This window comes from Dromiciops gliroides, chromosome 5 (genome assembly GCF_019393635.1).
Source record: "Dromiciops gliroides isolate mDroGli1 chromosome 5, mDroGli1.pri, whole genome shotgun sequence".
Lineage (NCBI taxonomy): Eukaryota > Metazoa > Chordata > Mammalia > Microbiotheria > Microbiotheriidae > Dromiciops > Dromiciops gliroides.
Genome location: NC_057865.1, coordinates 209,531,692 through 209,546,623, shown reverse-complemented (window position 1 = coordinate 209,546,623; position 14,932 = coordinate 209,531,692). Strand labels below are relative to the sequence as shown.

The window sequence follows — 14,932 nt, the reverse complement described above, 5'->3', positions numbered from 1 at the left end:
TCTTCTCGTTACATAGTCAAAGTTTTAAAGCTTCAGCTTCAGTGAACAGCCTGAATTAATTTAAGTATTGACTGATTTGGTCTCCTTGCTGTCCAAGGGACTCTCAAGTCTTCTCCAGAACCACAGTTTGAACTGATTCTGCAGTGTTCAACTTTGCTTATAGTCTAACTCTCACATTGCTACTGGAAAAAGAATGTGGCTTTGACTATGTGGACCTTTGTTGGCAAGGTAATGTCTCTGCCATCCAAACTTGCCATAGCTTTCCTTCCAAAGAGCAAGTGTACTTAATACAATGTGGTGTTCATAACTGAAGCCCAATATTCTAGTTATGATATGACCCAGAGCAGAGAACAGAACTGCCATCACTTTCATTTTGGGCACTATATTTCTGTTAGTGACACTTCAAAATGCTTTAGCTTTTTAGTTGTGATGTTATATTGTTGATTCATATTGAGCATGCAGTCCACCAAAACCTCCAGATCTTTTTCATAAAAAGTTGTGTCTAGTCATATACATTCCATCATATACTTGTGCATTTGATTTTTTTAATGTGAACATAGTACTTTACATGTATCCTTATAGAATTTCATTTAATTAGATTCAATAACCTGTAGTGCTATTTTTTAGAACTGTGATTTTTAAAAATTTGGACACCTGCTGAAAGACAGATACATAAATAGAAAGATGTTTATGTACATATCTCTCTTTAAACAACTTAAATTTTTCTTCCTTACCAAAATTGTTTATGACATCAAAATTTCATTCTTGAGAATTTTTCTTCAGCCAGTTTACCCAGAAAAATTTAAGTAATGAAACTTATTCTTTCTTTGAACTCTTTCAAATCCGTTGTCTAAAAATCTACAGTGTATACCAAACTATGAACAGGTTTTCCCTTCTCATCTATCATGAATTCTACAATGACAAAAAGTTATTTCCTTTCAATCATTTCTACTATCATTTCTAGTTCTACATCCTGTAGTTTATTATTTTTCTGAATCAGGGCCAGGCACTGTGCTGGGGAGACCAAAAAATTAAAAAAAGACCCTGCTTTCAAACTCTCAAATAGCTCATAGAATAATGGGAGAGGCAACATGCAAACAACTATGTAGAAACAAGATACACACAGAATAAATTGTAAATAACCTCAAAGGGAAGGTGCTAATATTAAAAGGCCTGGAAAAGGCTTCTTGAAGAAGCTGGGACTTTAGTTGAGACTTGAAGAAAACCAGAGAACTGGAAGTAAAGAGACAATTTCAGGCATGGGAGTCAGCCAGTGAAAATTCCTGGAGTAAAGAGATAGAATGTCATGTGTGAGAAAATGTAAGGAGACTAGTGATCTGGTCCTATGATCTGAATCATAGAGTGTATCTATGGAGAGGAGTAATGTGCAAGAAAACTAAAAAGGTGAAAAAGGGTCAGGTTATGATGGGCTTTAAAAGCCAAAAAGGGGATTTTATATTTTATCCTGAAGGAGATAAGAAACCACTGGAATTTAATGAATAGTGGAATACCATGTTCATATTTGCACTTTAGAAAGATGAGTTTGACAATTCAGTGGAGAATGGACTGGAGGTGAAGAGATTTGAAGCAAGGAGAACAACTAGCAGACTATTGTAATAGTCTAGACATGGGATGATAAGTGCATGTACCAGAGTGATGATGGCATCAGAAGGGGGCATATACAAGAGATGTTGCAAAGGTGGAAATGATAGGTTCTGTAACTTATTTGATATGGAGAGAGGGAGGTAGCAGAAAGAGTTTCAGCATTTCCTTTTATTAATTCCTCCACCTTTTGAAGAATGAAATTAACCCTAAGGCAAGTCAGAAACTTTAGTTGGTTAGCTTTAAGGGAGAGACAGAGACAGACACACAGATAGAAATCTCCATTACCTGTCCAAATAGTTGAAGATCCCCATCACTACTATATCATTTGTCATTGTTCAATGTGGTCTGTAGACTACATTAATTAATAATATTAATTCTGATTCTCCCTACATTTTTTCTTACCCAATTAATCAATAATCACTTATTAAGTACCTAGTATGTATCAGATATTGGATTCACTAAGACAAACATGAAACAATCCCTGAAGTATCTTACATTGAGGTAAACAACATTTACCCAAACAAATAAAAAAATCTGTACAATATAAACATAAAGCAGTTTTAATGCAGGAAACACTAGCAGCTGGAGGACTAGGAAAACATATATGAGGAGGTAGCCCTTGAGCTCAGCTTTGGAGGATCCTAGGGATCCTAAGAAGCAAAAGAGTAATGGAAAGTGAATAGCAGGCCAAAGGTACAGTATGAGAGACAGATAATATAATATTGTATATAAGGAACAGCAAGTGGACAAGTTTGGCCAAAATACAAAGTACTTAAAGGAGAATTAATGATTAATGAGCCTGGAAAGCTAAACTGGAATCAGATTTTGTATTTGTCCTAAAGGCAATAGGGAACCACTGTAATTTTTGGAGAAGGGGCATGGCATGTGTCATTTAGGATTAAGCTGACAGTTATGTGATTTGAGATGGAAGAGGGACTTAAGACAGATGAGACATGCTCTTCCCCCTACCCCCACTCCCATTCACACTGGTTCTTAGACTTCCTTACATGAGAACATTACTTTGCTACTTCACCAACCCTCTTATCTATTCTGTTCCTTTTGAATAAGGAATATTATTCTATAGCCATTTCCTAGTCATAAATAATATCCCACCAATCTTCAGAGATACCAAAGAGATTAAATTTAACTCCTTGTGTTAAAATTTCTAGTTCACTTCATTATGCATTCTTTTGGAATTTGTACATTTGTAGAGGTCTGTGGTAATGAATTTTATTACTTACTCTTCTTATTGTCGCCTATAAATTACCAGTCAGCTCAATTGTTATAATTCTCCTTATGTTATAATTGTTACTCTCCATGGTTTCTATCTTAATGGATATATGTGAGGATTTCTCCCCTATCCCTCCATGTATTGTTTAAAGCTTTCTATAAATAGATTTTCAAATCTTAGGAAAAATATATTTTTACTATCCCATTAGGTCTACTACATCCCTGGCCATGAATCCATCTCTAGAAGAGATGCCCTGGTCCAGAAATTTTGATTCTATTATCAAATACCAGATGCTCACTTTTTAAATTTACATTTTTTTAAAAAAGAAGCCCCTACTTTGAGTTGGTAGTACCACATTTTTCCCAAGGCCTTCAGCTTTTTTCCCAAGACTTTGTAGTCCCTAAATAATTCTTTCTAGATTCCTTCAGGTAGTATTATTTGTCCCCTTGTGAATCACATTAAGTGATTAGTGATTGTCAGGTTTGAGAAGTGTCAGGAGGCTTTTCATCATGTAAAGATATGTAGCCCAGGAAGATAGAATGATCTCCTTACTGTTCATGTACAGTTAACACATGGCCACTTTAATACTTTTCCATAAAGAAAGATTGCCCACCACAACTTTCATTTCTTGACTGACCTCATTTTCCTCTACTCTATATGGGATGGCCTCTCTCCTTTTGGCAGCCATCAATCCATATACTTATACCAGAGAGCATGAGAAGCTACTCCTACTTCTATCATATATTGCAAAAATCTCAAGTTTATTAAAAGCTCCAAAAGTTCACTGGTCCGTTTTCTTCCATTCTCATCTGTGTAACATTATCACACTATATAACATAGATTAAGATCTCTCTTTATAACTTCAGATAATATTATATTATTAATATGTTATATTATTATAATATTCTATTCTTTCAAATAGAGTAGTTTGCCCTACAGGTCTGACTGTCTCGCCTGTAAGCCATCCAACTTCAGCTTGCTACTCAACTAATTTTTAGATATTTAAGTTATTAATCCTGAGCTCTAAAATGACTGGGGACTATGGTGGATAATTTATTTCTTGTTAAGACTTTGTTAATAACTTCTAATTAATTAATGGTCTAGCTCAAGGCCATACTACACTTCATTAAATGTTACTCAGTGAGCTAGAGAAAGCTCCTTTCCCACCAGTTATTACTCTTATGTTTTCCATATTTTTAAATATGGAAAATATTAACATTATTCAATATATAATTTATTAACAAATGAAAGCAATAATAAACACGTACACAACTATTTATAATACTACTTTAACTAATGTCATTGCCAGAATCACTTCAAACCCTTAAAGTATCAGTAGTTAACTCCTCTTCATTTGTCCAGAAACTCTTTCCTAGTCACCCCATATTACAATTTTTCCTCAAGATTTGTTCTTCATTTTCTTTTTAGCAGTGATAAGAAAACTTCTTTTCATTTTTCTCAAGCTTTTTACAGAACACACTTTATAAGCTTTATTTTATGTGATTTTCTCAGAAAATGACACTTGGTAGCTCTCATAAGAAAGAAGTCCAACCTTATATTCTTTCATGTAGATTGTTCATAGACCCAAACAGATAACAGATTTAAACATACATCATCTCCTGACTTCATAGGAAAAGGCACACATCATTCAAATACTTCATAGATCCTTATGGATCACAGATAAACACACACTCTTTCCAGACTCTATAATAGAGATGCTTCATGTCAAGATATTTCTCAGGAGGCAGCTAGGTGGCACAGTGGATAGAGCACAGGTACTGGAGTCAGGAGGACCTGAGTTCAAATCTGGCCTCAGGCACTTGAAACTTACTAGCTGTGTGACCCTGAGCAACTTTACCCCAATTGCCTCACATGCTCGAAAAAAATAAGATATTTCTCAACTGTTGCTCCCAAGTGCAAACAGCAACTGTTCTTTCACCAATTTTATCTTTTTTTTTCCAGTTACATGTAAGGGTATTTTTCAACATTCATTTTCATAAGATTTAGAGTTCCAAATTTTTCTTCCTCCCTCCCTCCCTTTCCTCCCCCTTCCACAAGACCACAACCAGGTTATATATGTACAATCCACAAGTGCTCTTTTTATCAGTTCTTTCTATGGGGTGGATAGTAAGCTTCCTCATTAGTCTCTTGGGATTGTCTTGGATCATTGCATGGCTGAAAGTAGTTAAGTCATTCACAATTGCTCATTGAACAATGCTGTTATTATTCACAATGTCCTCCCAGCTCTGCTCACTTCACTATACATCAGTTCCATGAGTCTTTCCAGGTTTTTCTGGGATCATCCTGTTTGTCATTTCCTATAGCACAACACCATTCCACCACAATCATATACCACAGTTTGTTCCATCATTCCTCAATTGATGGACATTCCCTTGATTCTCAATTCTTAGCCACCACAAAGAGTTGCTATAAACATTTTTATACAGTTTTTCTCCCTTTTCTCTTTTTCATGATTACTATTGTTAACTGTTTCCTTTCTATCCTATTCCCTTCCCCATGATATTTATTCTATTATCCATCTTCTTTCATCCTATCCCTCTTCAAAAGGGATTTGCTTCTGTCTGTCCCCTCCCCCACTCTTCCCTTTCTTCTTTTGCCCCTCTCTCTTTATCCCCTTTCCCTCCTATTTCCCTGGAGGGTTAGAGAGATTACTCCAATTGAATGTGTATGTTATTCCCTCCTTGAGTCAATTCTGATGAGTGTTAGGCTCATTTACTGCCCAAATTAAATAGATTACTCCACCCAATTTGGTGTGTGTGTTAATCCCTCCTTGAGACAACTCTGATGACTTTAAGGTCTTTGAGCTTTTTCTGCTGAGTGTAAAATTCATTTACTGCCCTGCTCCTCCCCCATCTATTCCCCCACTCCATAAGCCCTTTCCTGTTTCTTTCAGGTAGGATTTCACCTCTGCCCTTCCCCCTCACCCCTCAATTTAACCCTAAAGATGTCATCATGGGGCAGCTAGGTGACACAGTGGACAAAGCATCCCTCCTGGACCCAGGGGGATCCCAGCCAAAACCTGGCCTCAGACACAAGACCCACTGCTCAACCCCAGGTATGTCCCCCAACTCCAATTTTTTATGGTCCTCTAGGGTCTTGTATTTGAAAGTCAAATTTGCCATTCAGTTCAGGTCTTTTCATCATGAATGCCTGAAACTCCTCTTTTTCGTTAAAGTCCCATTTTTTCCTCTGAAAGATTATGCGCAATTTTGCTGGGTAGGTGATTCTTGGTTGTAATCCCAACTCCTTTGCCCTCTGGAATATCATATTCCATGCCCTCTGGTACTTTAATGGAGAAGCTGCTAGATCTTGTGATATCCTGACTGGGGCTCCACAGTACTTGAATTCTTTCTTTTTGGCAGCTTGCAATATTTTCTCCTTGACCTGAGAGCTCTGGAATTTGGCTATAATATTCCTAGGAGTTTGCCTTTTTTGGATCTCTTTTAGGAGGTGATTGGTGGATTCTTTCAATTTCTATTTTATCCTCTGCTTTTAGAATATCAGGACAATTTTCCCTGACAGTTTCTTGGAAGATGATGTCTAAGCTCTTTCCTTGATCATGGTTTTCAGGTAGACCAATCATTTTCAAATTATCTCTCCTGGACCTATTTTCCAGGTCAGCAGTTTTTCCCAGAAGATATTTCACATTGCCCTCTGTTTTTTAATTCATTTGGATTTGCTTTATTGTGTCTTGGTTTCTCATAAAGTCACTGGCTTCCATTTGTTCAATCCTCATTCTTAGGCAATTATTTTTGTCAGAGAGCTTTTGTACCTCCTTTTCCATTTGGCCAATTTGACTTTTCAAACTGTTGACTTTTTTCTCATGTCTTTCCTGCATCACCCTCCTTTCTCTTTCCAGTTTTTCCTCTACCTCTCTAACTTTATCTTCAAAGTCCTTTTTGAGTGCCTCTATGGCCTGAGACCAATTCATATTTTTCTTGGAAGCTTTAGATATAGGGGCCCTGATGTTGACATCTTCCTCTGAGGGTGCACCTTGTCAATGAAGAAACTTTCTATAGTCCTCACCTTTCTCTGTCTGCTCATTTTGCCTTTCTTTTACTTGACTTTTAGCTCCTTCAAGTGGGGCACTGTTTTCAGGCTGCAGTATCTCAAGCTTCAGAAGTCCCAGGTGCTATGATTTAAGGAGAATCAGGTTCTTCCCTCACCTGGCCTGTTCCCTGGTCTGTAGATGACCCCAGACCAACTTTCTAATCAACCAGCTTTGTGTGTTGTGGTTGTCAGCTCCAAGGAGCCTGTGCCCCTCCCCAACCTGGACCATTGCTACTCAAGCCTTCCTCCTGGTTCTCAGCAGGGGTGAGCACCAGCATAGACCCTTGTAATCTCCCCCCTACCAAGGGCTCAGCCCTCTCACCAGACTGTGAGCTTAGTTCCAGAAGACACTGGCGCTGCAGCTGATTCAGAGGCTCTGGGGGTCTCCTTCTCTGGTGAGGCCTTCCTGGGACTGGATCTGTGTCAGGTTGACTGTGGGGTTGGGCTCAACTCCTGTCTTAGCACAACAGCTCCCCCCCTTCTGACTTTCCAAGCTGTTCTTGGTTAGAAGATGATTTCAGCACATTCTTCTGTGGGTTTTACTGCTCCAGGCATTGTCCTTTGGCATTATTTGGATGTTTTTTGAAGCAATCGTGTCAAGAGTTTGAGAGCTCACTGCCTTTCCTCCACCATCTTTGGCCTCAAAGCCTTTTCTGGGTCACCAATTTTCTCTTAGCTCTTAATGTTAAAATAATATCTGAGCTCTTATTGAGACAGCAGCTGTCTCTATGAGATATGCATTTAAAAAAAGGGTTACACCTATTTTCCTTTTGAAGCACTTCTATTCTTCAATAACAAGAGCCAGGAAACCAGGTCTTTGTCCCAGGATGCTAGGCCTGAAGTTAGGAAGACTTATCTTTATGAGTTCAAAACTGGCCTCAGATACTTACTAGCTGTGTGGCCCTGGGCAGGTCACATAACCCTGTTTGCCTCAGTTCCTCATCTATAAAATGAACTGGAGAAAGAAATAGTAAACCATTCTAGTATCTTTGCCAAGAAAACACCACTGAGAGTCGTGATGAGTCAGGATGACAACAACCAACAACAACCTGATTATAAAAGGGGATTAGAGCACTAGCAGTACTTCTGCAACTTAACAGCAACAGAACTTAGCACTAGTTAGCAAGAATAACTAGTTAAAGTAGGATACAATTAAATCAGTTCCTTCCTCAACCTCTTCCCCCTTCCTTTCCTGCAAAGCGTCACCAAAAGCAACCTACAGTCAGTGTCCGGGAGTCTTTAACTCCCTTCTGCCCTATGAAGCAACATCCTCCTTCAACTGAAACACACCATTAATGCCCTTTGCCCCAGGTTCAGTTTCCAATGTTTGTCCTGGGAACAAAGACCCTTACTTATGGCCCTGCCTTCAAGAGAGGTTTAATTCTTTCTGCATGACTCTAAAGGAGAGTAAAGCTGATGACTTTGCACAGCCCTGCCTCACTTAAGTCCCGTTTATTTGCAAGTCAAGACATCAACCCTCCTGATGTCATTGATCCTCTTTGAGAACAAAGGACGAACAACAACTTCTGAGTGGTAATAGGTGCCCCACTGGGGACCCAACTGGCCAGTTCCAGTTGGGCAATGCTGCTATTTCCTCCCTCCTCCTTCTCCTCTTCCTTCTCCTTTTCTTCCTTCTTCCTCTGTCCACATGGGGAGTCATACCCTTACATGTTGGTGTTCTGTCCACATGTAAACAAGGGTTTGAGGGCTAGACTTTTTTTCTTCCCTACTTATTTACTTTATCATTTTTTTAAAAACTGGGACAATTAACCCTTTTGTCTCAAGTAGTTTTCATGTATAATTTCTTAAAATATAGCTCTGATAAACCAGGCTTTGATAAAGCCCATTGGGATTCAAATGGAGCTACTTGACTATGCCTTGACTAAACCCTAGTCACTCTGGATCTCACTAATTGGCCAATAATAGGTCCTAGCCCAAGCCTCACTTCCAATTGTTTCTGTTTTGGCCAGAAACTCTGAGGATCTTCCCCTCCCAGAGTGACTCTTTTGTGAAGTCAAACTAGGCCATCTTTTGCCTCCATTCTTACCTAGCCTTTAATTACTGAATAGGGGGCAACTAGGTGACACAGTGGATGGGGCACTGGCCCTGAATTCAGGAGGACCTGAGTTCAAATCCAGCCTCAGACACTGGATACTTACTACCTGTGTGACCCTGGGCAAGTCACTTAACCCCAATTGCCTCACTAAAAAAAAAAAAATTTACTGAATGGGTCTTGTCTAAGACAGAGTCCTGGGAGAGAGTCCTGTCTTCCTGACCTATTTCTTGCCACTGGATTTACATAAGTCTAGAAGAGAAAGTGAGGCTGATGACTTTGCACAGCTGTGCAAACCCAACTCACTTGCATGACATTACCCTCCTGATATCATTGGTCCTCTTTGAGAATGAAGGATAAACAACAGCAAGGAGACCAAGCTGCATTTTGTCATGTGTAGTGGGTTTTTTGGGGGTTTTTTGGCACTAGTAAAACCACAAACATAGCATAATCTCAGTATGTCATAGGAAAATTCCTTTTGTTGTCCAAACTTTCTGAAACCAAGATCTACCAATTTCCCTTATTATTGATGACAGATTTCATAGCTAATTCTCATGGCTAACCACTACAGTAAACCTCTTTGTCACTCATGCTCACTGTGCTCTCTTGCTCACAGCTCCCGAGTGAAGCTTTATGTATAGAAATTTTTTCCTGCATAATCCCTTCAACTTTCTTGCTTATTCTCAGATGTTTAGGCTTCTTGATCACCTATACTAAAATTAGAAAATTCCTGGTAATACCTTAGCATAAATTAAATTTGCCCTATTGTCTGTAAAAAGGTCTTCCATATAAATTTAACTTTGAACTGCCTCTTTTTTTAACTTTTTTTTACATTTTTTATTCACACACTAATCACACACTTTGATCTTTTCTTACCTACTTCTTGCCCTTTTGCTGTGAGATTTTTCTGTAAATATTATTATTATTATTATTTTAAAAGGGAACTTATTTTAAACCTTTAATAAATACTGAAATTTTATCTTAAAATTAAATTTATCGGGGGCGGCTAGGTGGCACAGTGGATAAAGCACCGGCCCTGGATTCAGGAGTTCCTGAGTTCAAATCCGGCCTCAGACACTTGACACTTACTGGCTGTGTGACCCTGGGCAAGTCACTTAACCCCCATTGCCCAGCAAAAAAAAAATAATAATAATAATTTAAAAAATTAAATTTATCCATGATAATAGTAGTTTACATTTATGTTTTTGAAAATTAAATATAGTTTTTATTTGCCTGTCTCCTACAATTTTTTTCCATACCTATCCTTCCTACCAAAACAAAAAACAAAAACAGATCACAGAACATGTCTAAAAATGAGATCAGAGACAGAGAGGAAAAAACATAATACCAGTTTATTTGTCCCAAGAAGAAAGAAAAATGATCATGTGGGGACCCCCTTCTTTAAAAGGAGCTCAGAGACTCCCTCTTTCTGAGGGTATATAAAGTTTTTTTGTTGTTGTTGTTATTGTTGTTGTTGTTTACTGGTTACAGGCTGTTGTCAGTTTCATTAGCATGATATAAATCAACCCAAAAGTAAATACTATAACAAGAATAGGTGTAATGCAAAGCAGTTTTAATAATTTTAGTTATAACAAGTATGGAGGAAATACGATAAGATTACAGGATTCCAAAAGGGAGTTTGGCAAGAATGAGGATGCCCAGACGTCCCCATAAGATAGGTACTTACTATCCTGAGGAAAGAAGTCACCAGGTAGGGACTTTTATCTGCTAGCTAAATGGGTTCAGTTTAGAGTTCAGTTGAAGGACATTTTGCTCCTATTAACCCAAGGTTTCATAAAAAATATTTTTGAATAATAAAGTACCTCCATCAAATACAGGTGATCCATACATTCATATTAACAATATAAAGCTTTATGTTTAAAAAATTCTTTATGTACATTGTCTCATTTAATCTTCACCATAACCTTGTGAGATAGAGTATAACTATTATTACAGCATTTATGTTTTACAGAAAAGGAAACAGGGTTAGAGAGATTAAGTGACTAGCTCATGGTCACACAGTTAGGAAGTGGCAAATTCAAGATTAACACTCCCATCTTCTGACCCCAAATCCGGTGTTTTTCCCCTATGCCAAAACCTTCTTTTTTCCTTTCTCTCTTCCAAGACACTTACATCCTTCATTCCCACTTGTGTCCCTTGTTTTTTCTCTTATCTTAGATTGGAAATTGAAAGCATATATTATTTGGTCTACAACTTTCATCAGTGATCAGATTTGAGGGCTCTGAAACATGAAAGGTATAATCCAAATAATTATACAGGGATTTACAGAGCTATGCAAGTTAAAAGACTTTACCATAATATTAATTTTAATAGATGTTAGAGAGCTGAGTATTTTAGAATTCATAAGATTACTAGTTCATAAGATTTGATACTAAAATTAACCTGAGTTCCTGTGGTCCAACTCCCTCATTTTAATTAAGAGGATGGGAAGGATGCTGCTGAGAAAGGTTAAATGACTTGCCCACCACATGCTGGGATCAGATAAGTTCCTAGAGATTTGGTGAATGGGGGGTAGGGAAGGATGGTGAGACCCTACTTGTTCCCTGATTTGTATCTGAGAGTTTCTGGCTTTGTGAAGTTTCTTTTCCCCCTATATTTAGTTGACTTTTCTAACATCAGCAGAAATAACTTTACTCCTTTAAAGTTGTTTTACCACATTTGTCTGAATAAACTGGGGCAGCCAAATTTCATTTTGTTCAATGAATTAAAATTTAATAAGCATTTATAGAATACATAGGATCAAAACATTCTGCTGAGAGTGTTACAAAAACAAATCAAATACAATTCTGGCCCTAGAAGAGCTAACTATATAGTTAGGAAGAAGAAAACAGGACATGTATAGAAATAAGGCAGTCAAGGTTGAAATGCTTTGAATGGCAGTTAAAGGATACTTTTCTTTTTATATTGTACTCCACATCCAAGTACCATAATGACCATTCCATATTAATCATGCTTCTAACCCCTTTCTTAAAGCCATTCATTGATGGCATAGTAGAGAAAATATCACTAGATTTGGAGTCAGGACCTGGGTTTGAATCCTTGTTCAGTTGCTTGATACCTCTAGGCATTTGAGAAGTCACTCAGGTTCTTTTAAGTTTCAAATGTCTCATCTATAAAATTAAGTTATTTGTACTACATGATCACTATGGGTCCTTCCAGTTCTAGAGCCTATGAGAATGTTTGTTATTCTGATTGCATACAATCAGAATTTTTTTAGCAAACAGTAGTTACATTTACAAGGAATAGGGTCCTAGGAATAAATGAAGTAATTGAATTAATTCTATATTGAATTAGAAAAAGTTAAGACCCTTGGGTTTTTAAACTAATATTTCAAGAAACTTCTACAGAGTAATATATTGCTAGTAAGCATATAATAATGGACTTGGGAAAAGACTTAATACTGATAAATAGACTTTGGGGGGTAAAATTTTAGTATTAATCAGTATTAAAAATTTAAAATTCCAGAGCCATCAATTGTTTTAGCTATTTTTACTTATAAAAATAACTGCTGTCCTTTTCATTTGAAATGTTAAAAAAAAGCTAACAAGATTTCTATCAGATTAGAACTCAAGCACACATTGATTCCTCACTAAATCTCATCAGCTGCTTACTACTTAATGCTGTTACTAACACCTTGCTCTGTCATCTCTTTGTATATATGTCTAATTTATCAGTTTCTTATAGATTGTCAGCAGCCTGCTGCCTCCCTATCGCCACAATGCTCACAACTAACCAGGAGGCGAGACTGCCAGACTGTCAGGTAACGTTTAGAGAAGTTTTCTTATTCCATTTAGTTGCATTTCAGAGCCATGCTCCACTGAACCATAACTTTACCATAAACTTCCATATTTTTTTTGTATTTTCCTGCAATATTTACTCAAGCAGGAGCTCAGTAAACACTAACTGAGAGAAACATGATCTAGACAAGAAGAAGAATGGGGATTTCAAAGGAATTTGAGAACTGCAGAATAGCAGCTGCAGTCACTGGGTGGCAGAATAACACATGACCAGGTGTCATAGAAAACCATTCTTATTTCATCAGGTTACATGATTCCACAGAAGCTTTTGTATCACTTCTATACTGAACCTTTATCTTCTTCATCTATAAAAATATCAATGCTACAGATTTTAACATGTTTGTTATTTTTTGTGTTAGGAATATACTTCCCATGAAAACAAAGATATATAAATAATGTGACTTCTGTGACAGTTCTTTAAATGTTTTGCTTCTAGTTTGAGTTCTGCTCTTTCTTATCCATAAGACCTGAAAATTGATATAACAACAGTAGATCTAGACACTAACATTTAACTTAGGACTTTTTCATTAACTTTTTTTTTCATTAACTTGTAAACAATGTTGATAAACTTTCAACCAGGGGCATGCTACTCAATGTTTAACAACCAGATTGAGGGGTGGGGAGTGGAGAATGTTCCGGTGGAACATTTTTAAGTTTAATCTGCATTAATAATATTTTCTCTATCACTATCTATAACTATTCAGCATTCAGCATTTGCCAATTTCAGAGGTATAAATATCACATTGAAAATCTAACAACAAGCTCTCTTGAGCTGGTAAGAGCTGTCTCTAGTATATCTCATATTTCCAACCTATGGGTCAAAGATCCAATTGTTATAACTATGGAGGAAAGCACTCTAGAAATTTAAGAGGAAGAAAATTAATCTACTGTCCCTATGTTATTTGTCAGAATCAAAATGGAAAAATGGAACTCACTTAAATAAAATAACTATCTAGGAAAGAATCAAGAAAAGATAGAATTAAGGATTGGGTAAGGTAAGGGGAAACAAATAAAACTAAATTTAAACAAACCTTTTCTCACTATAAACTGGAAGTCTAGTTTGGAAGATGAAGTTGCAACAGCGAGCAGGACAGAAAAATGGCAAAGATAAGGATGAGGACCCATGGTCTGTCTCAAGGTGTTCAAAGATGAGGGACTTAGTTCTTCCTGGGCAGCTAACCTATGTTTGACCCTTATAGCCTGGCTTCTAATCCTGCATCTGTCAGTTTTCAGCTATATGACCTTGAGCAGATCATTTAATTTTCACTCAGCCTCAGTTTCCTCAGTTTCACATATTATGTAATAATTATAAACAGCTTTTATATTATGCTTTAAGGTTTGCAAAATGCTTTAAAAATATTATCTCATTTTATCCTCACAACAACCATGAGTTATCTCCATATTATTATCTCCATTTTATAAGTGAGGAAACTAAGATAGATAGTGGTCAAATAACTTGCCCGGACTCATACAACCAGCTGGTAGAGTCTGAGGCAGGATTTTAACCCAGTATTCCTGATTCCAGCTCCATCATTCTATCCACTACATCATGTCTCTAATATAGTCATAAAGGTTGTTGTAAGGCTCAAAAGAAATAATGCAATTAAAAAAAAACTTAATAGAAAGAAGAGTATGAGAAATTTATAAAAGATGAGACTGAGTGACAAAAAAGACTGTCCTCGGGGAGCAAAATAGCTTATATAAGAATGATTTTTCAGACATCCTACAGGTATCCTATAAACAAATTTGGAGTAGTTTCCATATTGGTGATTGCTTGGCAGAGTGCTTTAGGTACCAAAATCAAAGTTGTTTTTGAATACTTTTGTGTATTCACATTACCAAACTAAACAAGGTAGAGGATATCATCCTTCTAAGTAAAAAAGACTTCTACAGATCTATCCTCACAACCAGATTTTTTTAGTAGTCAAATGAATTATTCAGATGTCTTTGGATCCATCAGATAAATGAGTCCTTACAAGAATTTCCTTAATATAGCTAAATACCAATAAATAAAAAGGGATGACTTTGAAGAGATAAGAGGAAGAAGGTAAGATAAGGAAAGATTTTGTTCTTGTTGTTGCTGTGCATACTTTGCTTCCTTTCTTAGGACTCTCTCAAGGGACCCAGGGTTTGGGGGCATGCTTTAAGTAGAAT

General features: G+C 37.0%; 1 protein-coding gene across 5 annotated transcripts in view; it reads left to right on the top strand.

Annotated features, from left to right (window-relative positions):
• Positions 1-14,932, top strand: part of BICD1 (BICD cargo adaptor 1) — a 219,046-nt gene that overhangs the window by 197,671 nt on the left and 6,443 nt on the right. For 3 of the 5 annotated variants that reach the window (XR_006353267.1, XR_006353266.1, XM_043966785.1), the window contains one exon: positions 12,666-12,741. The exons of 1 other annotated variant lie outside the window; for it this stretch is intronic. Coding sequence is in view for 2 of the 4 variants with exons in the window: in XM_043966785.1 (XP_043822720.1) it covers positions 12,666-12,713 (48 nt within the window). In the remaining 2 variants the exon portion in view is untranslated. Of the gene's footprint in view, positions 1-12,655; positions 12,742-14,932 lie in introns of those variants that run through there. One more of the 5 variants, XM_043966784.1, reaches the window with a different exon arrangement.